Consider the following 25,426-nt stretch of genomic DNA (forward strand, 5'->3'; position numbering starts at 1 on the left):
GAGCATAACACGTCAACCTCATTGCAAATCATCGTCTTGTTAATGGGTTATAAGAGAAGCCAAACATTAGAGAATCATGAATTTAAAATTCATTTCCGGTTGCCAATCAAACATTTTAATGCACTTACAGACTTCGGTCGATCATTAATAAGTATTATATATATATTATCCACATTGAAATCACAGTCCATCCCAGACATTTAAATGAAATCAGTTTCGGTTGTGAGCATTCGCAGTCGAAAGATCGAAGAACGAAAACATGTCAGGCGAAAATTGAATTTTGAAAACTGTAAACTGAATTGTACTCGTATAATAAAGATACTGATAAAGAAAATAACGTATTTAACTGAAGGAAAGGGATTAACCATGAATCGTAAGTAAAAGGCCTGAAAGTATGCAAGCAAAACATTTTTTAAGTTGCAGAAAATGTAAAATAGATGTGTAAATGATTTTTTGTTTCTTCTGTTTACAGACGTAGAAAAACGTAAAAATATGGTATTTTAGGATATGGATAATCCTAATTCTATATTTTATAGTAAATATAACTTCACCCCATATTTTTACTTTTTACCAAAGACATTGAATTATTTTATCAGAATTATGTTTATTTTAAATGGTTTTCTATGGTACAGTAATATTGTAAAATGTGAGTACTATTTAAGGTTTTGTGTTAAATTGAATACAAAAGCGTTTATCTCATTTTCGACGATTCGGGAGTCCAATGAGAAAGTTCTCAACATTCGTATTTCAAATCAGACTCGCAAAAGTCGCTGGGATCGTGGGATTATGGTGGTGTTGTTTGTTGGAGGCGTCGGTCTATATATCTGGATGGTGAGCTTACTAACTATAAGCTGTAGAACAGAACTAGATTACCACATGGTCTACCTCTAAGCGCGGCTTCTCCCGGCTGTCTCAATAAACTTTGAATAAATAATACGAACTAAAATTGGACTACACTAGATTTTTGGAGGAGGGTAAGCCCTCTCCCGCTTAACTCAACGTCAGACTCCGGGGACCCATGCGTGGCACATTCCTGGGTCCCGCTTGGGCCTTTGGCTGCTCCGCCGACTTGCGTGCTCCATCCTCCTCGTCGTCCCCGAAGAGCAGAGCCGCCAGACTCGTCTCGAAGGTGGACTTCTTCCGCTGCGTGGGCTTTGGACTGACCCCCGGCGCCTTGGTGGTGGATACAATGCCATCCGACTTGGTTACTCCAGGCTGGTGAGTCGTCGAGGTGGTGGAGGTACTTGTGGAGGATGTGGAGGTGGAACTGCTGCTGCTACTGGTCGAAGAGGATGATGTCAGTGGCTTTGCTGTGGTGCCCACGAGTGCCAAAGCGATTGGCTGATCTTGGGCTGCATTCTTGGCCCCTGCGATTTCCTCCTGTTCCACCTGCTCCACGTGCTTGTAGCCCGGCGGGTAAATGGGCTTGAAGCCACCCTGCAGCTGTGGCTGGAAGCTGTCCATCTCCGAGGGCTTCTCCGCTGTCAGCGGACTGGCCGTGGGCTGCTCCTCCTCCGGTTTCTTTTCCTCTGATCGGTCCACATCAGCACGGTTTATGTTGTTCTTCTCATAGAGCGCCTGATCCGTAGTGGAAGGCACAATGTTCCAGTTACTCGGCGCTGCGGGGTTGACTGCTGCTGCTCCACTGGCTCCGCCGAGACTCACACTTGGATAGAAGGGCGCCATGAAGTCCTTCTCGAAGTTCTGACCGCGCAGATCGAAATCGCTGCTAAGACCCTCCTCTGTTTGGGTGTCCTGTCGGATTTCGTTGATCACCGAAGTGGCTAGATTAATGTTGGAGAACTTCTGCCCAGCTTGTTCATGACGGAATGGATTCGGCTCCGTTGGAGTATAGGCAATGGCAATGGGGGTCTCAGTGCCGGTTCCCATAGCCCCAGTGATGATCCTTGGAGCAACGAGAACTCCCGGAACAGCGGAATGCGATTCGGGATGGAGCTCAGAATAGGATGGATCCGGCTTCTCGATGGGATAGGGGAACTTATCCTTTGGCTGCACTTTGTTTTGCTGCTGCAGCGACTGAGATTTCTTGTTCTTCAGTATCGGTTCCTGTGGCTGATCGCGGATGACGGAGAAGGGAGTGTTCTGATACTCAGCAGGAGCTGAGGGAGCCTCTCCCTCGGCCTGAGCCTTCTCGGCGCCCTTCATCGGGAAGACCACGTACATTCCGCTGGGATCCAGCTTCTGTTGGGTTAGCTTGGAAGCCTCAGCCTCCTGAGGATCGTTGTCGGCCGTCACCTGAATTTCTCCCGCTCCCGTATCATCGCCGGGCAAGCTAACAGCCTTTTTCTGGGACTGCAGCATTTGAAGGGTGACAACTGGTTCCAGTTTGGTCTCCTCCACTCCCTTGCGATCCTTGCCGGGGGTTACTGGCTGTGGTGGGTCGTTGATCACCAGATCCTCCTCCTCGAAATCAGCTGCCGCCTCGGCATCGATGGTCTTGAAGGGTTCAGCAGAAGGAGCGTGTCTCTCAGCGGGATAACCATCAACAGATCTCAATGGAGCGGGACCATGGGGACGACGGGGATACATGTGGTCGGGCAGGTAGGGCATATTCTGTCCACCGTACGGGGGCAGCCTGTAAACCCTCCTGTTCACTTCTCCTCCCGGACTCGGACCCACTGGGTACTCGGAGATGCGATTCATGGGATAGCGCTTCTGCAACATCTGCTGTTGCAATTGCTGTTGATGCAACGGCTGGCGGCGGTGGGCAAACTGTGGTGGCACTGAGGGATTATAGGGACGCTTGGGACCACCTTGCTGAGGCAGACGAATGTTTCCAGGTTCCTGCTTCAAAGCAGGAGGATGTCCGCTCGAGATTTTGGCATTCGGACGGAACTGTGGCAAAATATTGGGCAGGTTACTGGGCCTCGGTCCGTTTTGTGGCTTTCTATTGAACTCGTTATAGAAGTTTGGTGGTGGAGGTGGTCCATGTGGTCGCTTGCCAGGAGTGGGTGGTGCCTGGGGCACTGGCAATGTGGTGGGATACCGCGGAGGTGGTTCCATATCCAACGAAGGCTGCTCGCCAAGTCCAGGCTGCTGGGCAGGGAATTTCTAAGGAGAAAGATATAAATAATTACATATTTTCTGTTTGTTATTAACTGACTCACCAATGGTGGTTTCTGCTGACTCAGGTTGAGCACTTCGTGCTGCTGGATCTGCACATTGCCACTGCCAGGAGCCACTTCGTCCTGGGGCTTGGGAAAGACAACGGGATTGGAGTTCTGGATTTGCTGCAGGCTAAGAGGCTGGGCGTGACCATTGATGTGTGGACCCGCTGGAGGGCCTGGCATCACGGCAGAGGAGGAAAGTTCCAGCGACTCTTCGTTCTGAGCAGGGAACCGAATGTTGGTGGAGACCAGGAGCTCCTTGGTGTCATCACCCTGCTTCACAGATGAAGGAGTTGGTTGTGTCTGAAGAGGCGTCGAAGTTTGTGGTGGTGGGAAGGCATGAGGAGGCTGTTCTGGCTTGGCAACTGGTTTCTTTGATGGACGCTTGTTGGATCCAATCATAGGCAACTGCTGGAAGGGACTCGGTGCCTCTGGAGGCGGTTCTTGGTATGAAACCGTTCCTGGAGCTCCCGATGCAGGCACATTTCCGTTCTGATGGAAGTTGGAGTTCTGCTGGAGGCTCGGCATCTGTTGGTAATTTGGTGGCATTGCCGGTTCCTTGGCAGGTCGCTTGATGTTGCCAATGTCCTCGTTGATCACCTGACCATATTGCACTCCTGGCTGCTCCTTAGCGAACAATGTTTCCTTCTCCACACTTGGATGTCCTACGCTCACCTGCTGCACTTGGCTGCCAAGAACAAAGGAAGCCGATTGCTGACCAGGTGAAATGACCACGTTGTTGATTTGGCCCGGAACTGGTCGGTATTGCATCATATTTGGTTGCTGCACTTGGTAGGACACGTACTCATTGCTGTAATTCTCCTGGCTGCCGGAGATCACCTTCTGATCATTTGGATGGGGTCGCTGTTGTTGTTGTGAGCCTGGTTGTTGGGATCCTGGTTGTTGGGATCCAGGTTGTTGGGATCCTGGTTGTTGTGATCCTGGTTGTTGCATGGCGAAAGGCGATGGCTTTGAGGGTGCAATGGGTTGAATGAGATTACCCTGGGCATCAAATCCCTGATTCTGCTGGTAGTTCTGTGCCACATTTGATTCCTCTTCAGCCAGGCTGTTGAAAATATCGCTGAGGGTCATTGGAGGCTTTGAAGGTTGTTGTTGCTGAGTTGGCGGTTGAAGCTGATGTTGCTGTTGCTGATGTTGCTGTTGCTGAAGCTGCTGCTGATGTTGTTGCTGTTGTTGCTGCTGTTGCTGTTGTTGCTGCTGTTGATGTAGCTGCTGCTGATGTTGTTGCTGCTGATGTTGTTGCTGCTGCTGATGCTTTTCCAGTTGCTGCTGGTATGGATGCTTTTGCTTTTCCAGTTGCTGCTTCTCCAATTGCAGCTGATACTGTTGCTGTTGATATAGCTGTTGCTGCTGCTGCTCCTGATATTGCTGGTGCTGCACCTGTTGCTGCTGCTGCATTAGCTGCTGCTTCTCCAGCTGCTGCTGCTGCTGCTCTTCGGCTTGGGTGTTCTTCTGTCCCAGCGTGTGGTAAACATCGGCTGGATCTAGGTTGGGAATACCAGTTCCCGGAATGGGACTGAAGGCGGGTGGTGGCGTGGGTCCCTCGGTGAACACCACTGGTGGACTGGTGCTCGAGGTGGTGTACATCTTGGTGGTGGTGGCTGGTTCCGTTGGGAAGATGGCCGCCTGCGGAGTGGCATGGTGCGTGGTCATGGCCACATCGATGCTGCTGGGCGTTGGTTTCGGTGATGCCTTCACTGGACGCTGCTCCTCCTGGCTGATTGTTGGCCTTCCACTGGTGCTGGGCACTGTAGGAGTGTACTTCTTGTTGGGCACAAACTTCTTACGGGTGGTGCTGGTGCGCGGTGGTTGCGGAGTCGTAGAAACCGTCAACACTGGAATGGGTCGTCGGGAAGTGGTCGTATACTTAACCGCCGGACTGGTTGCTTCCGTCGTAGTGGTGGTGGTGCTAACTGGTCTCCTCGAAGGTGGCAAGGTTCCCCGGGTAGTAGTCGTTGTTGTAGTGGTTGTGGATGTGGATGTGGAGGTGGTGCTAGTGGTAGTGGGACTACTGGGATAGTAAGCACCTGCCGTCGGTGTCACAGCAGTTAATCTAGTAGTTGGCACTGTGAAAAAGTTCGAACTGTGGTAGTTTGGCGGTGGTGGGGTGACTGGAGCCACCACCGAAGTGGGTTTCTTGTTGGTGATGTAGTTCTTGTTGCTGCCCTGGTACTTCAAATTGGCATACGAGCTGGAGACCAGTGGGTAAACAAACTTCGACGACGAGTACTTCACGGGCAGGTTCAAGAAGTCATGGATGTTGGGAGAACTGCCTCCGCTCAGCACAATCTTCTCGTTGGGATCTACCACCTCATTGGCCTCCGGCTGAATTCCCGCCGGTTTCTTGGCACTGAAGTCCAGCTGACCAGAGACAGGATCCTGGCGGGGATAGTAGGGCTTTCCCTCGTTGAAGATCTGATTGGGCAGCACGTAGCTGGTGGAAATTACATCCTCCTCTCCGGAAATATCGGCACTTCGGGCCTCCAATGGCAGCAGGGCCGAGGGAACCTCCGTGGTGGACTCACCGCTGGATGTTGCCGCTGTGACCAGTAGCAACACAAGTGCCAGCAGCAACCTTGAGTTGCTACTGCCTCCCATTTCGATTGGCTGCAATGAGAGAGAAAAGAAACGCAATCTTTAATTTGAATCGCAGACCTTCCGCCCAAACTGAAACCACTCTTGATTTTAAAAGTCTGCACAAGGCCGCTGTCACTTCAAAAGCTTTGACAACGGACCGCTTCCACGTTTATGGTGCGAAAATTGCAGCCAGTTGCTGCTCAGATTGCTGGTGTTGCTGGTGTGTTGCTGCCTTGAATCTCGAATCTCGAGTCCCGACAGCAACACCGCGGCCTCTCGGCAATTTGTCAGCGGACCAAGCACCGTAGGTTGGCTTAATTGAGACATGACCGTGTCTGCTTCTATGCGAGAAGTGTTTTGGCCAAAAACAAAGAGAGCGCAGTACTATTCGACGGCTGCCTTTGCGTTATGATTGCAGATCAAAACATCGGCTGGCAGTGTCGCTTACAATTAACCCAACTGGTGCAGTCCCGATTTGGCAGTGACACTGGTCCGCGGTCCACAACTGGTGACTGGATGGGATTGCTTTGATTTTCATAAAAAGCTGCTGCAACAGTCGTGCGGCCGGGCCACTAAGCAAATAAAAGGAAAAAGTGAAATTTTACCAAATGTGAGCAGCCAGTTTTTGCAGCGAGTGGAAAACCCGTCTGGGAGTTGTGGCTTGTTGTTTGTTGTTTGTTGCCGTTGCGGCTCATTGTGGTGGTTATGTCAAACGAGCCAAATGCCAGCCGCTGGCCTCCTGGCCAATAGTCTTGGCTATTGTCTAACGCTCTTCGATATTCTGCCGCAACGACAAACCAAAAAAAAAAAAAAGAAGAGCCGAAATCGAATGGGCCGCGAGTGCTTTCGATTCGCGGCGTCTTCTGCCGTGACAAGAAATTCACTTTCAAAAAGCACAGTTCAACTTTCATTCAATCATCGGAATACATCGATAATGTCACCCAGCCGACCAGCAGACCAACTGACCAGCAGACCAACCGAACAGGCGAACAGCCGAAATACCCAGCGCTAATTATGACTGACTCACCGGCGGAGAGCGAGCACATCAATGTCAAAACCCAAGCCAGCCAGGAGCGAGTCTCATTATGCGCTTAATCGCGCCGGACTGTCAATCAAGCCATGTAGAAATTTATTCAAAGAGCCGCGGGTACACTCAGTGTACACTCATGGCCACGTTTACTCGATTTCGAGCGGCAAGAATCCCAAATGAAAGTGCAATTGCGGCAATTGGCAGTGGTGTCTCCAAATTGCCTGGCTTATTATTATGGTCTAGATTTCCTCTCGATTGCATGCGGCATGTGCCACACGAAACAATTGCGGCAGTTTGATCTCCGATCTCCGATCTGAGACTTCAGTCCGTTTCGCTACCAACTTTCATTTCGATTGTCAATGAATGGGCCAGCAATTTGTGCTTTCTTGCGTTCTCGAGTGTTATGCAAATGCAGCGCTCAATTCTGCATGCCTCGCTTAAGGGGTCGTAATTCATAAGGCCAAGCAGAACTTGTATCAACAGACTGGCTAACTAGGTAATTGGGTCACAATTTAGGAACTCGTTTGCTCTTTCCATCATTTTGAAATGTCCACAGCTCGCGCGCACAAACACGGGCGAGTTCGCTTTTATCAGTATGCTAATAAAAAAGAACAACCCGAAGACGAGCAGCGGCAAAAGCAGAAGCAGCAGCAGAAGCATCCTCCTCGAGAACACCGAATGCCAAATAAAAACCTGTCATCGCCGCTGGATTGTTAAAAGAGCACGCGTTTGCTCGAAAAGCAAACGAAAGACTCAAGACACAAACTTCTTGTCAACGAGTCTTTGAATATGCGAACGTGGTTTCATTGCACATTTGAGCCGCACTTGATTGCCACTTTCCATTGCGAGTGCCACCGCACCGAAGGAATTTCTGGGCGGCAAGCGATGCATTTTCATTTTCATAATTTACGCATCTGGGTCACTGTGCTAATTGTTTGTAATTATTATTCAATATGTGAGGCACGGCTTTCTTGTCGCGTAGAAAGTGCTAATTTAATTAAGCTAAAATATTGAAACGAGTTATGGTAGTGCGGCATTCCAAGGCATTCTGGAATGGAAGGGTTCAACGAACCCAGCCCGATATGTGACCCAGTTCCTGGGTAAGGAAGTCGATGGATTAGTGTAATCACTTCCCTGCAAGCACTTTGCTTTCACATTACACAATTCACCTTGGTATCTCTCACTCAGTCGGATTAACTCATTTCGCCCGGGGTTCCCACAATCAAGCTGGCAAAGCTCATAAACACCATAACTTTCCCCCTTTTCCCACCCGACGCCAAGTTCCAACTTCCAAGTGCCAAGTGCCACTCGCTGGAGGAAGACACCCCGAAAAAGTCGCACGTCTATTACGGGCCACCGCAATTAGGTGTAATTTTTAATGGCACCAAAATAGTAACAATCAAAAGCGTGGTAAACATAATTGCGGGCTACAAAACGAAACACATAATAGCGAAAATGCTTAATTCCCCCCTGCGGTCGGTCGGTCAATGTTGACAAAGAGCAGCTAGCGCAGAGTCATTAGACACCCGGACCAATCTGCTGCCCAGACCCTAAGACTCAACTTTAAACTGTCTCTAGCGAGCTGATTTTGTTTCCTAATGGAAGACAGGGGGGAAAGAAGCGGAGCTCGGCGCTTTCCTACGTTTCTTATTGCTTTCAATGGCACGGCCAGCAGCAGCTGCAACTTTCACTTTTGGCAGCCAAAAATTTCTCGCTCAGCTTCTGAGTGCTGCTCCGGCGGTGGTGCTGGACGTGGATGTGGATGTGAATGTGGTGCGGCGCCAGAGAGAATTATTTATGGCTTACCGAATTTATACCTCAACTTTAACCGCAACGCAAAAGCAAGAAGAAAACGCACACGCGGCAAAGCAGCCAAACCAGAACGGTAGGACGCAAAATAAAAATAATTAAAATCAGTGAAATTTTTGATTGCCCCCCGTTGAAGCGACGCTCCACCAGATGAGGCAACTGGTAATCCCAAATACCGAGGAAGGCTGCCTTCCTGCCCGCCTGTCTGCCTCACGTTTTGGTTTATTTCGTCTCTTTGCTTTTTCGGTGAATCAGCCAGGCAAGATGCCAGCCAAGATACCCAATACCCAATGCCGAAACCCAGGGGAGGTAGCACAAAATAAACCAACAGCGGCGGCGAGAAGCGGCTGAAACCCGTGTACGTAGCTCAGCTGACCCCGTTAACGATCATTGGACAAACAGTCGATGGCGAGTGTGGCTGGAATGTGGCCGAAGCCTGGTCTTAAACTTGGAAACCCTAGGCTCTTGGCCCCGCCAATTCCAGTTGTATTCAAATTCGTAAATCCACAGAGATAAAACCATTTAAACAGTTTAAACTCAGTTTAAAATGGTTATTAAGCTCATTATTATTGTTCAAATATGTTTATATATATATTTGGGTTAGTGTCTCTTTATAATAGGTGGTCTGAAAATGTATTGCTTTCTAATAAGCCAATTAAATTGCAGTCAAAATAGTTCCGTGAAATCCGTGACTTACAAATAAATCACAACTAATTAACTTCGTGTAAAACGAGAGTCATTTTCCCGACCCTAGGCAGTTTTCATTTTGATGGCCCCAGGCTTAAATCATTCCCAAAATCGCCGCCGTCTTAGTCATTGGAATTAATTTGCATTTCTTTCTGGCGAAAAAACGAAAAGCCGAAACAAAACAACACGAGAAATTTCACTTTTTAAGGTGCGTAATCGCTCTTGGCCGCACCACACACACTCATAAATTCCTGCTATGATCTCGGCGGCCTGTTGGCTGATGTTAACGTTAACAAATGTTGGCAAGTGCACACACCTTGGCCAAAATCTCGTGAATCATTCGAGTGTTGCAATCACACGAAATTTCGAGCGAATTCCCGTGAACCAAAGGCAATCAGAGGCCAAGGAAATCCGTGATCGGATTTCCGCTCTCTCGCCGGCGAAGATAGAAAGTGACGCCCACATGCTAGCTGCCGATTAGCATATAGAAATGAATAACCCCGTTGGCCAAAACGGGTGGAATTCCTTCGGCTAGAAGACCAATAAACAAAATCCGAAAAACTAAGAAATCAATAAACCGAAAAAGCCGCTGACCGCGTCTAAAAAATGGCAATGAAAGTCAAGGCAACGTGCCTGAAATCTTAATTATAATAATGCGCATTCGCAGGTTCTTCAAAGAGAAATGGTGAAATTTCAGCTTGCCGCCAGAGTGTGAAGTTCAAGCCGAGCACTTCAAATGCCACACACACTCGAAAACTTGAATTTGTTGCTATTTTATTAGTTTATAATGAAGTCGACGACGGCGAGTCGAAATTTACAACCACTTATGGCACAAAGCGAGGAAATTATGCGCTGCACACATGCGCAGTCGGTATGGATTTTACAATGGAATTGCTATTATTAAAGTACTGTCCGAGCCATCAAATGGAAACTGCTCAAGTGCTGATTCGAGGAAAAAGCGTATAGAAAATCTCACGAGCGTTGAGTGACAGCTGGATAATTGGCATTAAAGTTGGCCAAAAACTTGGGGTGCATAGAAAATATTTGAATCTTTAGTATGACCACTAAAATTGTTGGTGCCTCTTAAAAAAAAAATATTTTTTATCCTGTTAAATGTTTATGAAATCAGGTACCATATTTTCTACTGTGTAACAAAAAACTGAGCACGAGCTTCGGGCAACCGCAATGGCTCAAATAAAAAGGAAAGTGCTGAAGATGCCCGAGTCGAAAGACAAATTCAGAGAGCACAGCGATAAGGCAGATAAGCGAGCGATGATTGACTACGCTCGCCGATGGATATATCCCATTTGCAGAATCGCCGCACGTCGCCGATCTGGGCAGCCAATAAATCTTTCAAGGCTGTCAGTTCGTTTTTGGTGGCGGAGTGTGACTTCCTCGGCAAGAAGAGCCACCCATAAATGGCCAGATCTCGAGTGTGGAACGCTCGTAGGTAATTCGGTTTAGGCCTGCTGCCTCTGGCATTTCTTTTATGGTCACTTGGCTTTTTGGCTCACTAATGCAATTGCAATAGCTGGCGGCGGCAGTGGAAATAGCTATTCGCCGCACTGCGCCCGCGCGTGTCATCCAGTAAATGGGTTGGCTCCAAGTTCTGTTTTATTTTTTTTTCTATTTTGCTGTTTCTGATTCCACTTATGTTTGGCTCGGCATAGCTAAGCATATAGTACGCTTCTGGCTGGCCGGCCAATTTGGGTCGCTGGCGATGGCTATAAATCAGGCGGCGGGCTCCTTAGCGGCCTATTGGGAACGCTGCACCGACCTTTTGGGAAAGTAATAAATTAGTTAACGGTTGGCTGCCAATTGATCTCGTTATCTCCTCGCCTGTGTATTAAATAATTCGCGCAAAATGCATAACAGCCGCCAACACGCAACACATCCGATTCCATGCAAAGTGTGAATTCATTACCAGAAATCAACTATTGTGCACTTTACATAACGACAGGCAATCGACGATGGTCAATGAACCTCACATTTTTTTGGCCAAACGAATGCGGAATCTCGGGAACAAGTTAACGTCAATTAGCATGTAGTCCACGATTTGTAGGTCAGCCGAATTTGATGGGGAGGAAAGTAAGCCATCGCGAGGTCTGAACTATAATAAAAACCCGTGTATCAGCAGTAGTTGCGTACATAATTATTCTGGTACAGAAATGTGAACAACTTTTTTCTGCCGCATGCTGTTTTGCAGAAGTGCAAGGGCCGGCGACAAAAAATTAAGCGAGTCGCAAAACAAAAGACTTAAGGCACGAACTCGTGTGGGTTGCTGGGCTTGCCCTGATTTCCAACTGGTGACCAGCGTCAGCCCGCTGCAGTTTACCTTTTTTTTCTATTTTTTGTGCTTTGTTAAGTGCAGCATGCTAATTAGCTGCAACCGTAAAGGCCGACAAGCATTTCTAACCGCCTAACCCACAAATCTTACCCGCAAAGTGGCTGAACCGCTGATATCCTTGGCTGCAGTTGGCCCAAAGTATTCCACAATTAGTTGGTTGTTTTCAAAAAAACCAATAAAGTTCACCAGGCACTCGCGGGAAATGAAAGAGGCAGAGCTCACACACACACCAATTACCGTTGTTGCGATTTCCGTTGACGGTGCCGTACGAAATTCGATTCGATTTTCCAAACACGTCTCACACTTTTCTTTTCTCTCGGCTCGCGTTCAATATTGAATTTCTGGTATTTGCATTTCTCTCACGATTGAATCTGAAGACCACGACGCGACCGCTGCCTTCGACGGTCAGAAACTGAATGAAGTTGCGCGGCGACAAAAGAAATTTTTATTAAAAAGAAAGCACGGCCAGCGACAGCAGCCAACAACAGGTAAGACAGCTGACGAGCGGTTAAAAACGGTTAACAGAGCTGCTGTTAACTCCAAACCGAAACTGGTGGTGGAAATTCAAAAATCAAATCTACTGCAGTGGAACATTTTAATTGTTAAATGCAATCCGGGCTCTCTGATGTGTAGGCTATAAACGCTTTAACTGTTTAGGGTCTAGTGATAAGAAAGTAAGATTAAAAGACCCTTGAACCCAGCTAATGTCTCAATTGAACAAGAAAGTTTCTGGCCAGAACTTAAATGCTGACTTCCACTTCAATAGCTTTGTACAAGACAACAATTGGTTTCCCAAATGAAAGCTGACCAGGCCAAGCTATTAAGCCAAAAACTTTTTATTTGGAAAATCGCTCAATTAAGCCCTTAATATCTTATATAAAATCACATTTAATGCGCAAAAAGAGGTGCCTAATGGCTTTAAGCTCATACTTAAGCGTCTGATGTTACGTGCATTTGTATGAGGTAGTCAAAATATTTTGGTGGCTCTGGCTCAGAAAACGCCACCGAACTTCCAAGCAGCAGTGAAAGCGGAAGCACTTATTATTCTCTGTATTTTGCACCACTGAAAAAAGTGATGGACAAAACGCTGGAACGACAACGGCAATCAAAGCAATACATATAATTACTTCATTCACAAACGCAACCGGAATCGGATCAGGGCCACAAAGTTTTGAAGCACTGGCGAATAAAAATTGGCCATTAAATAAGCGGAGAAAAGCTGCCGGTTATCACTTTCAGACTTTACGACTCCGATGCTTAGTTTATTCGCGCGATTTTGGAATAACTTTATTGATTTGTTGCATAACGAAGCAGTAATTTCTCTTTAATTTATTTAAGAAGTTGGATAAGGGAAAGAAAACCAAAGTACCATAGAAATTTATACCCGCCAAACAAATGCTAATTTTGCTCATCGAAAATTATTAATATCAAGATTATTAAATGTTCTCTAACGTTTTTTCTTAACCTCTTGATAAACCATTTAAGAAGAGCCCCTTGTGCAGTTAACACATCTTTTACTCACTGGGCTTAAATAAATAAATACATTTATTCCGTCCATAATTTTATGTATAAACTAAATTCTGCGTATAGTTCGAAAGGTGATTTGGAACCATTTGATAAGTTTTTTGCTGCTAGGCAGCAAACAGTCACTAGAGTACGCACACTCGTCGGATGGGTCGGTGAAATTCGTCCTTTTTCGCATTTAGCGTCCCTGGTTGAAGGGATTGTCTGGGGACTTATTCCATTCCTTCATAAGCAGCTGCTTCCACTGAGACATGCGGAGCGAAGGATTCTCGGCCTTGATGCGGGGCAGATTGTTGGCTTCAAAGGTCTTGTAGGCGGCGCGCATTCGTTTCTCAGGATGTTTGTCTTCCTCATTATCGTTGACGCTAAATTTAAAGGTCAAATTTGGTCAAATTTTTAATAAAGTGGTAATTTCTTCGGAAAACGTACCTTAACACAACCAGCGCCTCGTCTATGTTGGAGGCTACATCCGTGTCGGCCATGGATCGGTTGAGGTTCTCTTCAACAACATGGTTTTGGACCACAACTCGTGTGGCCGCCGGTTTGCTGGCCTCGTTGATTGCCTCCATCACACGCTGCTTCTTCTCTATCTCCTCGAGAATCTGCTGCCGGTTAATCTTGGCTAGCGGCTGCTTGCGCTGCGTGGAGATGGAGCTCATTTCCTGGTCAAGTAGCGCCTTGGCCTCCGCCTTCCGTTTGGCCGCCTCGGCCCTCTTGCGCTCCTCCTCGTCCTTGCGCTGCTGTTTTTTCGCCAGATTCTTGTCGTCATCGCGCCACAAGCGGTCCTCCGCCTCCTTGGTCTTCTTCTCCTGCGTCGCCTTCTTGGTGGCCTCCTTGCGCTCGCGGGCCTCCACTGCCTTCGAGTTGATTCCCATCTTCTTTGGCATTGTGTCCTTTAAGTGTTTGCCTAAAAAATTGTATATTTTCTTATTGATTTGGGGCCAGTGTGACCAGGGACGGAGCATTGAAATTTATTCTCCCAGTTAATAAGTACCGTAAATAAAATACTAATAATAATACTATTTCTTTTAATTAAGTATTAGTTTACGATTCGTGCATTTTAACTTTGTACATGTTTTGATCGAATTTAAGATCAATTTAATTTTTTTACTACTTGATTCCTTAAAAATAAAATACAAATTTTAATTTGTATGAAAATGTCGGCTATTGTTGTGACCTCTATTGTGCGCTCCTTATTCATTTTGCATAATCTGGTCATACTTCAAAACCTCGCATTCTGTTTTGTTTTGTTTATACCGTATTGTTATTGACAAATCTCCCCTTAATGGATATTCTAAAAGCAGAAATAGCTCGAAAGCGTAAGCTTCTTGAACAGAAGCAGCTGGTAGACGAGAAAAAGAAATACTTCAGACGTGGCGACCTCAACGCTAAAGACACGGAGGAAGTGCTTCAGAAGGTGGGTTACAAAAAACAGGAGTCTGTGGAAGCGCAAGGACAAACCACCGAAGGAGCATATAGTTTCGTGGCCGATGGGCAGAATATTTTGCCACGCGCAGAAGTCATCCGTCGGTTAAGGGAACGCGGCGAACCCATCCTCATCTTTGGCGAAACGGAGCCAGAAGCCTTCGACAGATTGCGACAGTGCGAGATCTCACAGCCGGAGGCCAATCGCGGGTTCCGCAACGACTTCCAGGAGGCCATGGAACAGGTCGATGCCGCCTACTTGCAGGAGATGTTCGCCAACACACCCACAGCCAAAGAAGACAAAAAATCGGACTTTGCCGAGCTAGACGAATCAGTTTCGTGGGAGAGCATACAGACAATGGCCCAGAAGATGGGTCGAAATAAGGATTACGACATGGATGTAATCATCACGCTCCTCACCTTCCTGCTCAAGCTGTGGAACGACCAGATCGCCAATTACAGCAAGCACGAGAAGATGTCCACCAAAGTGAAAATGACGAGGGTTATTTACACGCAGACCAAGGAGTATGTGAAGCCGCTGTTTCGCAAGTTGAAGCATCACACGCTGCCCGAGGACATCCTGGACAGTCTACGCGACATTTGCAAGCACCTTCTCAACCGTAATTACATCACCGCTAGCGACGCCTACTTGGAAATGGCCATCGGCAATGCTCCGTGGCCCATTGGTGTCACCATGGTGGGCATTCACGCACGTACGGGTCGTGAGAAGATTTTCTCCAAGAACGTGGCCCATGTGATGAACGACGAGACTCAGCGCAAGTATATCCAAGGTCTTAAGCGACTGATGACCAAGTGCCAGGAGTATTTCCCTACCGATCCCTCCAAGTGTGTGGAGTACGTCAGCAAAAAAGATCGCGAATAAACTCAAGCTTTATCGTAGTTGTAATTGTAATATGAATACCAAGCGTTTTACTTTAAGTATAGAGAGCAAAGAAGGTTATGGAGTAGCTGCAGGCTCATTTCTTTCCCAGTTCAGCGGAGCGCTGCGAGGATTTCTCCACGGCGTTTATTAAAGTTGCCCTAAAAGGCAGAAGCGATAGATAAAATAGACCACTTCAAGGAGTTAGTGCTACCCACCTAAGGTTTCCTTTTTCCAATTCGTGGACGCCGACAATGGTCGACCCGCCGGGTGAGCAAACCTCGTCCCGAAGGACTGCCGGATGTTTGCCTGTAAGGAGGACTGTTTTTGCCGCTCCCAGCAGTGTTTGAGCTGCAAACTGCAAAGCCATTTGGCGGGGAACACCCTGCTTAACTCCACCATCTGCCAGTGCCTCGATGATGGTGTATACAAAGGCCGGGCCGCATCCTGCTACCCCGGTGACGGCATCGATCATGGTCTCAGGTACTTGCTGGGCCAAACCCAGAGCATTGAGCATCAGATGGATCTTTTCTAGGTCGTGATGGCTGACGCGAGCATTGCCAGTATACACTGTACATCCCTCGCCCACCTGCATGGATGTGTTGGGCATGGTCCGGATTATCTTTACATCGGAGCTGCCCATAAAACTAAGGGCATCCTCCAAAGTTTGAATACTGGTACCTGCCAGTACGGACACAATCAGCTTGCTGGCGTCTTTGGCCGACGGCACATGCTTGTACTTGAGACCGGCTGCGCAGGTGGCGAGCATGTGCGGCTTAACGCAGATGAAGACTACATCCGTGTGCTCCAGGACCTCACAGTTGTCGTCGCTCGTCACGGCTCCCAAGTCCCGCCAGCGCTGCAGGTTCTCGATGTGCGGGCCGGAGACCAGCACCTGGCTTGCCTTCACGATACCGCAACGTACGAGTCCGGATCCAATGGCAAAGGCCATGTTTCCGCCTCCAATGAAGCCGATCCGTTCGTCTAACTTGGCCATATTTTACAAATCGTTTGAGTTGCTTGGATGCCTTTGCCAGCTATTTACAGGCACTCTAGATAATTGAGAAACGTTTGATTGATGTTAGATAACTTTAAAGCCCCTCGAGGTTGTCCTATTGTCAATAATCGCGGTGGCTGGATTTTTATCGCTCCTCTAATCAATAACAGCTGCCGGTTGCAGGGGTGTAGCAAGAAAACAGTGATTTTGCTGTGCAATAGGGGATATGTTTTTTTCTTAAGTTCAGAAATAGATTTAAAATACATAGACTACATCATTTTTTTTTAATTGGCATTTTATATACTAAACTAAAATATACGATCCCTTAATCAATTACAAATAAGAAATATTTAAAACTATACTTTTTTGTAAGTCCCCACAGTAACGCCTATGAGCTTTGGTGTGCCCATACATTTTGGCACCAAAACATAAAAAATACCAAATAAACGAACCACTCTTGCAACTTGAATTTATTTGTTATGATTTCTTCAACGAATAGGTGTTCAAGAACCGGGTGATTAAACCAGTAGCCCGCTGAACTTTAATTCCTAAGAATGCGGCGTCACCTGCAGTGGAGTATTAAGCAGGTTGGTTAATTCATCATCCGTCCAAAATCATTATAAACCATTAAATTTATCAGCTAACGGCCAGTTATGCGGATGGCCAGTTGTCTCCTCGCCGGGTTACGGAGCAGGCTCTGGAGGACGCGCTTCGATTGACGACCTTAAATGCTTTTGTGCGTCTCACACCAGAACAGGCGATCCAACAGTCCCAAGAATCGGAGCAGCGCTATCAGCAAAAGCATCCAAATGGCACCTTAGACGGAGTAACTATTGCCATCAAGGATAACTTTTGCACCAAAGACGTCCACACAACCTGTGCCTCGCGGTAGGAATTAAAGTTACACAAACAATAGAATATTTTTATCCTTATATATCTTCTTGCCAGGATGCTGCAGGACTTTGTGCCTCCTTATGATGCTACTGTGTGTTCTAGGCTTAAACAAGCTGGCGCTGTAATACTTGGGAAGACTAACATGGATCAGTTTGCCATGGGCGCTGGCACTGTGGACTCTTTATACGGACCAACCAAAAACATATGGAGCGAGGAACTAGATCAGGATCACTGGCGCATCGCTGGAGGTAGTTCTGGAGGCTCTGCATCCGCCGTAGCCGCGGGTATTTGTTATGCGTAAGTATTCGCTTGTTTATGTTTTGACCACCTAACCTCAAATACGAGGAAAGGCTATATTTTCGTATAAAGTAGAAATTAATCACAAGAGGATTCATAGCCAGCTTTGTCCACGCCGAGACTTGCAGTTTTATTAACGGATAACTATGCGGATACGCACTGGCCGCGCTTTTCGTTCGCATTACATAACAGACTAAGGATAGATGCACTAAATGTTTAGATGATGATCTCGGTGTCGGCCAGATCCTCGTCCGAGGGCAGCGTTATATTTGCGGGGTCCACATAGTTTGGGCTGACCAAATCCACGCCGGCCTGCTCGCGACGACGCAGCTCTAGGAATCCCTCACGCTGGGCCCAATCGCGGAACTGGGTGTCAGGCAGGTAGGCCCAATAGAAGGTGCCCCACACAAGGCACAGCGTAACTGTGACGAAGAACGTCGATTTCGTGGCCTTGCGGTCCTCAACTTGGTCCTTGTAATCGAATCCGTAGCTCTGCCAGTTCTTTGGGCTCGGATTGGCAAAGTCCTCAGTGGTAATTGAAGTGGGTGCCGCAATGGTCTCGTCCTTCTTTGGGGACGTGTTAATGGCGCGGACCACTGCCGCCTGATTGGCCAACAGCTGGGAACGCTGCAGCGCCACGGCGCGGCTGGTCAGACGGAAGAGCGCAGACATCGCTTCGGGGCAGCAATTTGAGTCGCAAATTTAGTAAATAAGCGAGTTTTTCTTTGATCGTTCGACTTCTGACAGCTGCGCAGTGTGAACGTTTACGCACATTGTCAGCTGGCCTATGAGGCTGCCCACTCGATGCGGTATTTTTTGTTTTGGCCGCTTTTATGGAACTAGCTTTTATTCAAATTTAAGAAATCTAAATAATATCCGTTATTTTTATAAATTAACGTCGTGCTAGGTCATAAAATAATGTTGCACATAAATAACTTTATATTTTACGATTCTATCTTGTATGAAATTTTGCTGGTTACATATATTTTTTATATTATAAAACTGTCTATTCTTTCTTCGTTTTATTTCAGTGCCATTGGCTCGGACACTGGTGGCTCCACCCGTAATCCCGCCTCCTACTGCGGAGTGGTTGGCTTGAAACCTACCTACGGTTTGGTTTCGCGTCATGGCCTCATCCCACTGGTCAACTCAATGGACGTGCCCGGCATTTTCGCCCGCTCAGTTAGCGACTGCGTGGAGGTGCTGAATGCAGTGGCTGGTCCGGATCAACTGGACTCTACCACCATTAGAAAACCGTTCACAAAGCTGAAACTGCCGGAGATCGGACAAATTGATCTTAGCACTGTACGCATAGGAATACCGAAAGAATACCACTGTCAGGGTCTATCAGCTGAGGTGTTGGAAACGTGGTCAAAGGTGGCCGATCTCCTGGAGGGTAGCGGCGCATCAGTGCGACAAGTTTCATTGCCAAATACGGCAGCAAGTATTTTCGTATACTCGATTCTCAATCAGTGCGAGGTGGCCAGTAATATGGCAAGATACGACGGCATCGAGTACGGCCATAGAGCTTCAGACGAGCGTAGTACAGAGCAGTTGTATGCTCTTTCCCGAGCTGAGGGATTCAACGAGGTAGTAAAGACACGCATTCTAACCGGAAACTTCTTATTGTTAAGAAAGAACTACGAACACTACTTTGAGAAGGCTTTACGGGTTCGCCGGCTAATCGCAGAAGACTTTGTAAAAGTGTTCGAGACTTCTGCCAAAGAGGAACGCGTGGACATTCTTCTCACACCAACAACTCTCACAGAGGCACCACTTTACAAGGATTTTGCCTCCCTCACCAACAGAGATCAGTGTGCCGTGCAGGACTTTTGCACTCAGCCAGCCAACATGGCAGGTATTCCTGCCGTATCCATACCCATTCGCTTGTCGCAAGCTGGCTTACCACTCAGCCTTCAGCTAATGAGCAACAGTCTCAACGAGCAGTTACTGCTCACCGTGGCTCGCTGGATCGAGGACCAGGTGGGATTCGATAGCCTGGAGCACAGGCAACAGTTAAAAGCCAGTGTGTGAAATGAATCTAATTTTATTCTGGTCTTTAATAAATTATGTTTAACATTAAAAGGTTACAAAGATTAAAAACAACGAACTAAACAAACTTTGCACTGCGTATAAAACCATCACTGCCCGCTATATAAATTGTGTTGTTGTCGCCAATGCATATGCTGTTAACCCAGCTACCCACATCCACTTCACCTAAGGCTTTCGGCTGTTTTGATCCCAGATCGGTCCATGCCTTGACTTTTTTATCATAACCTCCGGAGTACAGAAAGGCTTCATCTCCGCTAATGGCATTTACAATCCACTCGTGGCACTCCTGTAATGTGTTTAATATATCATTTATCTTATCCAGGAACTTATATTTATTAAGTTAGAACTTAACTCACCGGCAAGTGCCAGATTAGAGCATACTGTTGCTGCGGCAAATTATTGACCAGTTGTAGACCCATCCCAGATCGATCCGGAAAGGCAAGGAAGCTGCGCTTTCCATTCACAATTGGTCCAAGAAGACGAAGCGGAGACTTTCCTGCAATCACCGCTTTGTTGCTATATTTTCCGGACTTGCCCTCCGTCACCTGGGAAATCACCACGTCTAGATCGCGAACCGTATAAATAAGCTTTTGCTCCCCAGCCAGCGATTTGACTTCCTCCACCAGGTTGTATTTAAAGAGCATTCGGTCGTTGCTCCAGGTGGTCACCACGCCCTTGTCATCACCCGTATAAAGCACAGATCCATCACAGTACATGGCCTGGATGGCGTCGTCACAGCGAAAGAGTTCCTGGACTGCCTCGTCTCCATAAGGAGGTAGCATAAAGCGCACCTGGCCGTCACAACTGCTTGAATATAACTTTCCGTGCTGATTAATGGCCATGCAGTATATGTAAGCCTCGTGAGCGTTCACAGTGGCTAGTAGTTGCAATTCCGGTGACCAAATCTGCAAGGAATTGGGCTATGTAGACAGGCATTAAAGCAGTCCTAAGATACCCACTCGGATTTTACCGTCGGCGCCTCCGGAGAACAGCTGCCCGTCGAAATACGCAACGCAGGTGGCATCCCCTTCATGTCCCTCGGAGGACGTGTGTTCGATACGCGCGTTGTTGGCCATTTGGCGATTCAGAGCGGACTGAGCGTTTCCCATGCCATCAGTCTTCCGACATGATCAAAATATACATGTGTATGGCATGGAATCGCTCTCTGCAAGTCTATAAATAAAAACCACGAACACTAGCCGGGATAAGTTAATGTTCACAGATTTAGTAAAGTGTTTAGTGGCGTTCTAAATATATACATTTTTTAAGTCGCTCTCCAAAATTAATTCTTTAAATTTGCAATAAAACCTTGCGAATTCAAAAAGAGTTAACCTGAGCTGATTTTCATTACTTTAAAATGCTGATATAGCCACACAGTTATAAAGTTTTAAACTTCTTAATTTTAAAAGAGTTCTTATTAAGTATTGAACATTTTTGTATTAGCCTTTTATTTGGATATAAAAAAAACATTATCCGGTTCTTTTCAGCCGTTCTTATTATAAACTAATTATTTAAATTCAAGCCTTTGAAGTTGATATTATTGGCCGAATCCTCTTCGATGGAAAAGTTGAACTTAAAAGGGCTTCCGGAATTGTCCTGCTGAAGACTGCTGAATTTAAAGTTTGTTTCCGGATGAGACTCCTTTTTATTAGTGTCTTCCGAGGGCAAAGCAAAGTCGAAGCGGAAATCCTTTCCAGAAGTCAGAAGCGCGGACTTTTTTACGAAGCTAGACTTCCTGGTTGTGTCAGTGGTAGGTGTAAACTTAATTTGCTTGGAGGCCAGCACCATTTTGCGTTCCTCCTCTTGCATTTTCGATCGGTAGTCGCCCATGGATAGTTTCATCACTTGGCGCTTCCTAATGAGCGGGGCTGTTGTGCTGGTCAGGATCTTCAAATTCTTGGCGGTATCCTCGGCCACTTTCTGGCTTAGTTTTCCGCTGTCGAGGGCAATCTGCAGTTGCTGCACACACCAGCAGAGCTCCACTTCAAATTGAGTGACTAGGTCCTCGTCGATCGGAGGTTCCGCTACTGGCACGGGTTTCTTCACTGGTCCTTGGATCGGTGGTGGTTTATTTATTGACTTGGCAGTTCTTCGCTTGTGCATATTTATGGATTTCAATGTTTACAAAATGTGCTCGCGGAATAAGTGTGACCTTGTTAGCATTCAGTTCGATTTCCAGTCATTTTTAAATATACTGAAAATTGTTGTTGTTAATAAGCCATACTTTCTTATTTAGCTATCTGGCAACTTTTATCTACCAGCTGATTGTCTTTTTCTTCAACTACGATTCAACGATTTATTGTAATAGTTAAACTGCAGTCAAAATACAAAAAAGGGACATAAATTCAAAGAAATGGCACAAGTTGCTTTTTTTGGACAACCTTTTAAGGGAGTACCTAGTTTTCCGTGGATTCTCGAGTACTTTAAAAGCCTTGGACTTGGAACAACGAACTGAAAAGGACCAACACTTTAGGGCGGAAAGAATTCTGGAGCAATTCAATAATGCTGTTCAAAATTCCGACCTTCAGACTCTGAGAAGTTTATGGTTCCATCTAGACAATAACATATTTTCCAAATTAGAGCACACTTATGCCGTTGGTAAGCTCAATACTGTCAATACTTATTCTCATAACATTACTCATCGTTAATCCCCTGCAGCCGTCAAGAAACTGGAAAACAGCTTGCTAAAGTACTACTTGATAACCGCCTACAGCAGCAATCGTTCCGAAAAGGTGTCCGAGTTCTTTAGCAAGCTGGCAGGTGAACTGCAGCAGCAGAGCGAATGGAAGGATTGGTTCTGTAAGTTGATATTGAATATTCCATTTGTAAGCCTTCCTTGACGACCACTATTTTATTGCAGATTTCCCCTTTTGCAAAAACGCTGAGGAGTCGCCTACCTTTGCCCTGTTTTTCACCAAACAATGGCAGGATACACTTCTCCTGTCGATGCGCAACTTTCTGACCACCGTTTACCAGTGCTTGCCGCAGCCCACGTTTGTCCGGGCGGAGCAAGAGGCAGCTCACATGCAACGCCTTAGCGAGGACAACGCCGCACTGCGCACACGCCTGCTAAACCTGCAGCAGGAGTTGCACCAGGTTACTAATCAGCAGCCGGGAACTTCGGTCACCAGTGCCAGCGGAGGCTCTCTCGGTGGTGCTGATGGTGGCGCTCGCAGGCGGAGCGTCTATCGCCAACAGCAGAGCCTAAGCGACATTCTGCCCTTCGATATCAGTCCTCCTGGCCATATCGTTGATGACTTCTGCATTATTGCATCCGAGGCAAACAGCGTAAGCCAAGCGAGCGATGCCCAAGCCCGGGGTCTCAAATTGCTCATCCGAAACATCGGTTCCGGCAGTTCGCCTGTAATGGGGCGCAAGGACCAGACAGCCAGTTCCCTTGGCGATAAGTCCTCTAAACGCAGATCAGGAAGCGTGGGACGCAGTTGGATTTAAAAAGATCAGTAAATAAGCCGTGCTATCTGTATTTACAGGTTGGATACAACTTTGTGTAGCAATACCTTTAAATTATCATCAGAAAGACAATTTATAATATGATCAAATTCTGGTCGAACAAATTAGTGAGTACATTAATTCTTAGTTTTTAAATTAGTACATCACCAGCATTCCTTATTTAAAGCTTAAAATCAGCAACGTAAATTTAAGAATATTTTACTTGAATTAAAAAAAATAAATTCCCAAAAATTGTAGTTTTGTAGTAAAGTTCTCTGAATACGATATGGCTCTCGGCCACCAACTAATGCATTCTGTAGAACTGGTTCTTAAGTCTCAGTCCTAATTGCACTCATCAAAATTGGTCAGCCAAGTCCACAATTTTTGGACCAAATGCATTTTGAAGCACCAGGCGAACATAAAGCTATAGTAGTATAGTATAGTTCGAATTTCTTATTTGTTCCGAAAAGTATGCCACACATTTTTTATGGAAAGTCTTGTGAGTCTTAAATGCGAGTCTAGTCAATTAACTATTGTTTAATTTAGAATCCAAAGCTGTGTCCCCGTTCACCGCCTAGGCTGATGCCATGTGGTTTTCCCTGATGAGTCGGGAGACCAGTTACAAATCGAGAATATACTAGTTATCATTAGGTTTTTTTTTTGCCGATATTTTCAAATTTTTAAACCAAACTTTGCTGTCGAGAGTGGAGTTTCATAAAGCTTTGGGAATGCAACCAAGATAAAATCGACCATTAGAGAACCCCATATAGGCAAATATACCCTCCAAAGAAAAACTGCCAAGTATTATCAAGTATGTTATCCAATGTGTTTAATTTATAAGCGATTCTCATCAGTTCGTAGACGTACAAGTGTTGTACTACAAAACAAAGAGCAATGCGTGTAGCGTAATACATAATTGCAATAAATAACGTAAAATTACAAATAAATATATTGTAGGTGTATAGACGATTTGTATTCGTGTATAAAACATCTCCGTTTATACAAGCAGCACAATTTAAAAAATACAGTTTATTGTATAAAGGTGTTGTGTATATATAGTGATATATGTATATGTTGCATAAAGTAGCATCGCTTTTGACTCGTTTCCGTCCGTCAATAAATGCAGTTTCGGCTTGGCTACGGAAGGGAATTGCTCATCTCGATAATTTGATCGTTTTCTTATGGAATATGTATAATCGCTGGCTACAGCAGTGGGTTTGACCCACTCTACAATGCCGTTTCGAAGGATGGCAGTGGAGCTGCCACATACTTGTTGCCTTCGGTGCTAGCCACTCCTCCTGCTCCATTTGTCCTGGCAAAACTGGGCTTCAACTCTCCGCGCATGAAGTTGTTCTCCTCGGTTTGCAAGAAAAAGTTTCGCTTCAGGTCGAAACTTGAGGGTGCTGTGGTCTCGCCCGCCTCAGAGCTGGCCCTTGATCCTCCGCTGGTGTTGGAGTGATCCTCCTCGCTATTCGCCTCTGGAATCGTAGTGGACATGATGTCCGTTCGCGGTGGTGCTGCTGCAGCAGCTACCATATTCACTGGTCCTCGCACCTTTGGGGCGAAGGTCTTAGAGGGAGATCCAAACTGTCCCTGGCGCAGCATCCTCCGGTTGGCGAACGTTTTGGGCGAGCCACTCAGGTCCAGCAGCTTGAGGCTGCTGTTGATTGTGGGTTTGCTTCCAGCGGATGTTACTTTCTGCCCAGCTCCAGTTGATTTCAAGACGGGGGGCGGGTTGGGTGCGCTTGGGGTTGACTTCTTCAGCAGCTCCACGGCGGATACCTTTCGTTGGACAGGACTCGCCTTGGCGGACTTGGCCAGCAGTAGCTTCTTAAAGTCCATCAGCGTGGTCTTGCTCTGGCCAATGCGATCGGCACAGGTGTTGAGGCGTTCGGGGGCATCGTCTGTCCAGTTGCGCGATGGCTGTTTCATGGGGGGAAGTTGGGTGTTCTCCGGATCTCGCTCCCCCTCTCCGCTCCTCGTGGGCGTGGAGGTGAGGAAGGCTCCTGCTCGATTCCTTGGCACAATTGGCGATATGTTGCTCCTGTTGCCTTCGGCTGCAGGTGATGCTGCTGCTGCAGCCACTGGGCGTGGCAATCGGTCGGCACGTCGAATGGGCGTGGCATAGAGGTCATCCCGACAGGTCACGTTGCCAGTCGGCTGTGGCCTTGGCTGGCTGCGTCGACTCTGCAGCGTCCAGTAGATGGGCGCACTGCGCTGGAAGGGCGTGGCAGTCGCATCTTCCTTTGGCTGGGTGCTCGGTGCTGGCTGCACTTGCTCATAGATATTAGAGAAACGTTGATACCCT

At 46.8% G+C, this 25,426-nt stretch overlaps 10 protein-coding genes across 11 annotated transcripts in view; 3 read left to right on the forward strand and 7 right to left on the reverse strand.

Annotated features, from left to right (window-relative positions):
• Nucleotides 1–584: 584 nt before the first annotated feature.
• LOC108088055 (protein split ends) lies at nucleotides 585–12,022 on the reverse strand. Its single transcript, XM_017185693.1, has 3 exons — nucleotides 11,690–12,022; nucleotides 3,129–5,756; nucleotides 585–3,072 (listed from the first exon to the last, which is right to left on the reverse strand). Exons 2-3 carry the CDS (start codon nucleotides 5,745–5,747, stop codon nucleotides 991–993), a joined length of 4,701 nt encoding a protein of 1,566 aa, XP_017041182.1. The 5' UTR covers nucleotides 5,748–5,756; nucleotides 11,690–12,022; the 3' UTR covers nucleotides 585–990.
• Nucleotides 12,023–13,126: 1,104 nt separating this feature from the next.
• On the reverse strand, nucleotides 13,127–14,078 carry LOC108087904 (coiled-coil domain-containing protein 124). Its single transcript, XM_017185481.2, has 2 exons — nucleotides 13,553–14,078; nucleotides 13,127–13,488 (listed from the first exon to the last, which is right to left on the reverse strand). Exons 1-2 carry the CDS (start codon nucleotides 14,008–14,010, stop codon nucleotides 13,302–13,304), a joined length of 645 nt encoding a protein of 214 aa, XP_017040970.1. The 5' UTR covers nucleotides 14,011–14,078; the 3' UTR covers nucleotides 13,127–13,301.
• Nucleotides 14,079–14,350: 272 nt separating this feature from the next.
• On the forward strand, nucleotides 14,351–15,467 carry LOC108088005 (pre-mRNA-splicing factor 18). The gene has a single exon (XM_017185617.1). It carries the CDS (start codon nucleotides 14,409–14,411, stop codon nucleotides 15,429–15,431), a length of 1,023 nt encoding a protein of 340 aa, XP_017041106.1. The 5' UTR covers nucleotides 14,351–14,408; the 3' UTR covers nucleotides 15,432–15,467.
• Nucleotides 15,434–16,676, reverse strand: LOC108088007 (pyrroline-5-carboxylate reductase 3). The gene is made up of 2 exons (XM_017185619.2): nucleotides 15,647–16,676; nucleotides 15,434–15,589 (listed from the first exon to the last, which is right to left on the reverse strand). Exons 1-2 carry the CDS (start codon nucleotides 16,423–16,425, stop codon nucleotides 15,526–15,528), a joined length of 843 nt encoding a protein of 280 aa, XP_017041108.1. The 5' UTR covers nucleotides 16,426–16,676; the 3' UTR covers nucleotides 15,434–15,525.
• A 199-nt stretch (nucleotides 16,677–16,875) lies between these two features.
• LOC108088004 (glutamyl-tRNA(Gln) amidotransferase subunit A, mitochondrial) lies at nucleotides 16,876–19,735 on the forward strand. The gene is made up of 4 exons (XM_017185615.2): nucleotides 16,876–17,012; nucleotides 17,066–17,313; nucleotides 17,374–17,616; nucleotides 18,648–19,735. Exons 1-4 carry the CDS (start codon nucleotides 16,980–16,982, stop codon nucleotides 19,648–19,650), a joined length of 1,527 nt encoding a protein of 508 aa, XP_017041104.1. The 5' UTR covers nucleotides 16,876–16,979; the 3' UTR covers nucleotides 19,651–19,735.
• On the reverse strand, nucleotides 17,710–18,387 carry LOC108088009 (NADH dehydrogenase [ubiquinone] 1 beta subcomplex subunit 11, mitochondrial). Its single transcript, XM_017185621.2, has one exon. It carries the CDS (start codon nucleotides 18,286–18,288, stop codon nucleotides 17,833–17,835), a length of 456 nt encoding a protein of 151 aa, XP_017041110.1. The 5' UTR covers nucleotides 18,289–18,387; the 3' UTR covers nucleotides 17,710–17,832.
• Nucleotides 19,648–20,970, reverse strand: LOC108088006 (F-box/WD repeat-containing protein 1A). The gene is made up of 3 exons (XM_017185618.1): nucleotides 20,628–20,970; nucleotides 20,025–20,573; nucleotides 19,648–19,954 (listed from the first exon to the last, which is right to left on the reverse strand). The coding sequence occupies exons 1-3, from the start codon at nucleotides 20,775–20,777 to the stop codon at nucleotides 19,727–19,729; spliced, it is 927 nt and encodes a 308-aa protein (XP_017041107.1). The 5' UTR covers nucleotides 20,778–20,970; the 3' UTR covers nucleotides 19,648–19,726.
• Nucleotides 20,971–21,085: 115 nt separating this feature from the next.
• On the reverse strand, nucleotides 21,086–21,826 carry LOC108088008 (UPF0488 protein CG14286). Its single transcript, XM_017185620.2, has one exon. The coding sequence runs from the start codon at nucleotides 21,769–21,771 to the stop codon at nucleotides 21,172–21,174; it is 600 nt and encodes a 199-aa protein (XP_017041109.1). The 5' UTR covers nucleotides 21,772–21,826; the 3' UTR covers nucleotides 21,086–21,171.
• A 154-nt stretch (nucleotides 21,827–21,980) lies between these two features.
• LOC108087938 (WD repeat-containing protein 91) lies at nucleotides 21,981–24,268 on the forward strand (the record flags this gene model as incomplete). The annotated part of the gene is made up of 3 exons (XM_017185526.2): nucleotides 21,981–22,266; nucleotides 22,327–22,467; nucleotides 22,529–24,268. Coding segments are annotated over 3 exons (1,020 nt in total), but the record flags the coding sequence as incomplete, so codon positions are not given.
• Nucleotides 23,923–25,426, reverse strand: part of LOC108087936 — a 39,977-nt gene continuing 38,473 nt past the window's right edge. The window contains exon 6 of one of the 2 annotated variants that reach the window (XM_017185524.2): nucleotides 23,923–25,424. In XM_017185524.2, the coding sequence (XP_017041013.1) occupies nucleotides 24,346–25,424 (1,079 nt within the window). In that variant the 3' untranslated portion in view covers nucleotides 23,923–24,345. The remainder of the gene's footprint in view (nucleotides 25,425–25,426) is intronic. The other variant, XM_017185525.2, reaches the window with a different exon arrangement.

The sequence above is a fragment of the Drosophila ficusphila genome, unplaced genomic scaffold (assembly GCF_018152265.1).
Source record: "Drosophila ficusphila isolate 14025-0441.05 unplaced genomic scaffold, ASM1815226v1 contig_791, whole genome shotgun sequence".
In the NCBI taxonomy this organism is placed as follows: domain Eukaryota; kingdom Metazoa; phylum Arthropoda; class Insecta; order Diptera; family Drosophilidae; genus Drosophila; species Drosophila ficusphila.

Excerpts from the sequence above, each read along its gene's own strand:
- LOC108088005 (XM_017185617.1), top strand. The coding sequence starts at position 14,409 with ATGGATATTCTAAAAGCAGAAATAGCTCGAAAGCGTAAGCTTCTTGAA.
- LOC108088008 (XM_017185620.2), bottom strand. The coding sequence starts at position 21,771 with ATGCACAAGCGAAGAACTGCCAAGTCAATAAATAAACCACCACCGATC.
- LOC108088007 (XM_017185619.2), bottom strand. The coding sequence starts at position 16,425 with ATGGCCAAGTTAGACGAACGGATCGGCTTCATTGGAGGCGGAAACATG. Across the intron at positions 15,590-15,646 it reads TTGGAAAAAGGAAACCTTAG|GGCAACTTTAATAAACGCCG; the intron begins GTGGGTAGCACT and ends TCTGCCTTTTAG.
- LOC108088006 (XM_017185618.1), bottom strand. The coding sequence starts at position 20,777 with ATGGGAAACGCTCAGTCCGCTCTGAATCGCCAAATGGCCAACAACGCG. Across the intron at positions 20,574-20,627 it reads GCGCCGACGGTAAAATCCGA|ATTTGGTCACCGGAATTGCA; the intron begins GTGGGTATCTTA and ends AATTCCTTGCAG. Across the intron at positions 19,955-20,024 it reads CTCTAATCTGGCACTTGCCG|GAGTGCCACGAGTGGATTGT; the intron begins GTGAGTTAAGTT and ends AACACATTACAG.
- LOC108088055 (XM_017185693.1), bottom strand. The coding sequence starts at position 5,747 with ATGGGAGGCAGTAGCAACTCAAGGTTGCTGCTGGCACTTGTGTTGCTA. Across the intron at positions 3,073-3,128 it reads GTCAGCAGAAACCACCATTG|AAATTCCCTGCCCAGCAGCC; the intron begins GTGAGTCAGTTA and ends CTTTCTCCTTAG.
- LOC108087904 (XM_017185481.2), bottom strand. The coding sequence starts at position 14,010 with ATGCCAAAGAAGATGGGAATCAACTCGAAGGCAGTGGAGGCCCGCGAG. Across the intron at positions 13,489-13,552 it reads GAGGCGCTGGTTGTGTTAAG|CGTCAACGATAATGAGGAAG; the intron begins GTACGTTTTCCG and ends CTTTAAATTTAG.
- LOC108088009 (XM_017185621.2), bottom strand. The coding sequence starts at position 18,288 with ATGTCTGCGCTCTTCCGTCTGACCAGCCGCGCCGTGGCGCTGCAGCGT.
- LOC108088004 (XM_017185615.2), top strand. The coding sequence starts at position 16,980 with ATGCGGCGTCACCTGCAGTGGAGTATTAAGCAG. Across the intron at positions 17,314-17,373 it reads CACACAACCTGTGCCTCGCG|GATGCTGCAGGACTTTGTGC; the intron begins GTAGGAATTAAA and ends TCTTCTTGCCAG. Across the intron at positions 17,617-18,647 it reads GCCGCGGGTATTTGTTATGC|TGCCATTGGCTCGGACACTG; the intron begins GTAAGTATTCGC and ends GTTTTATTTCAG.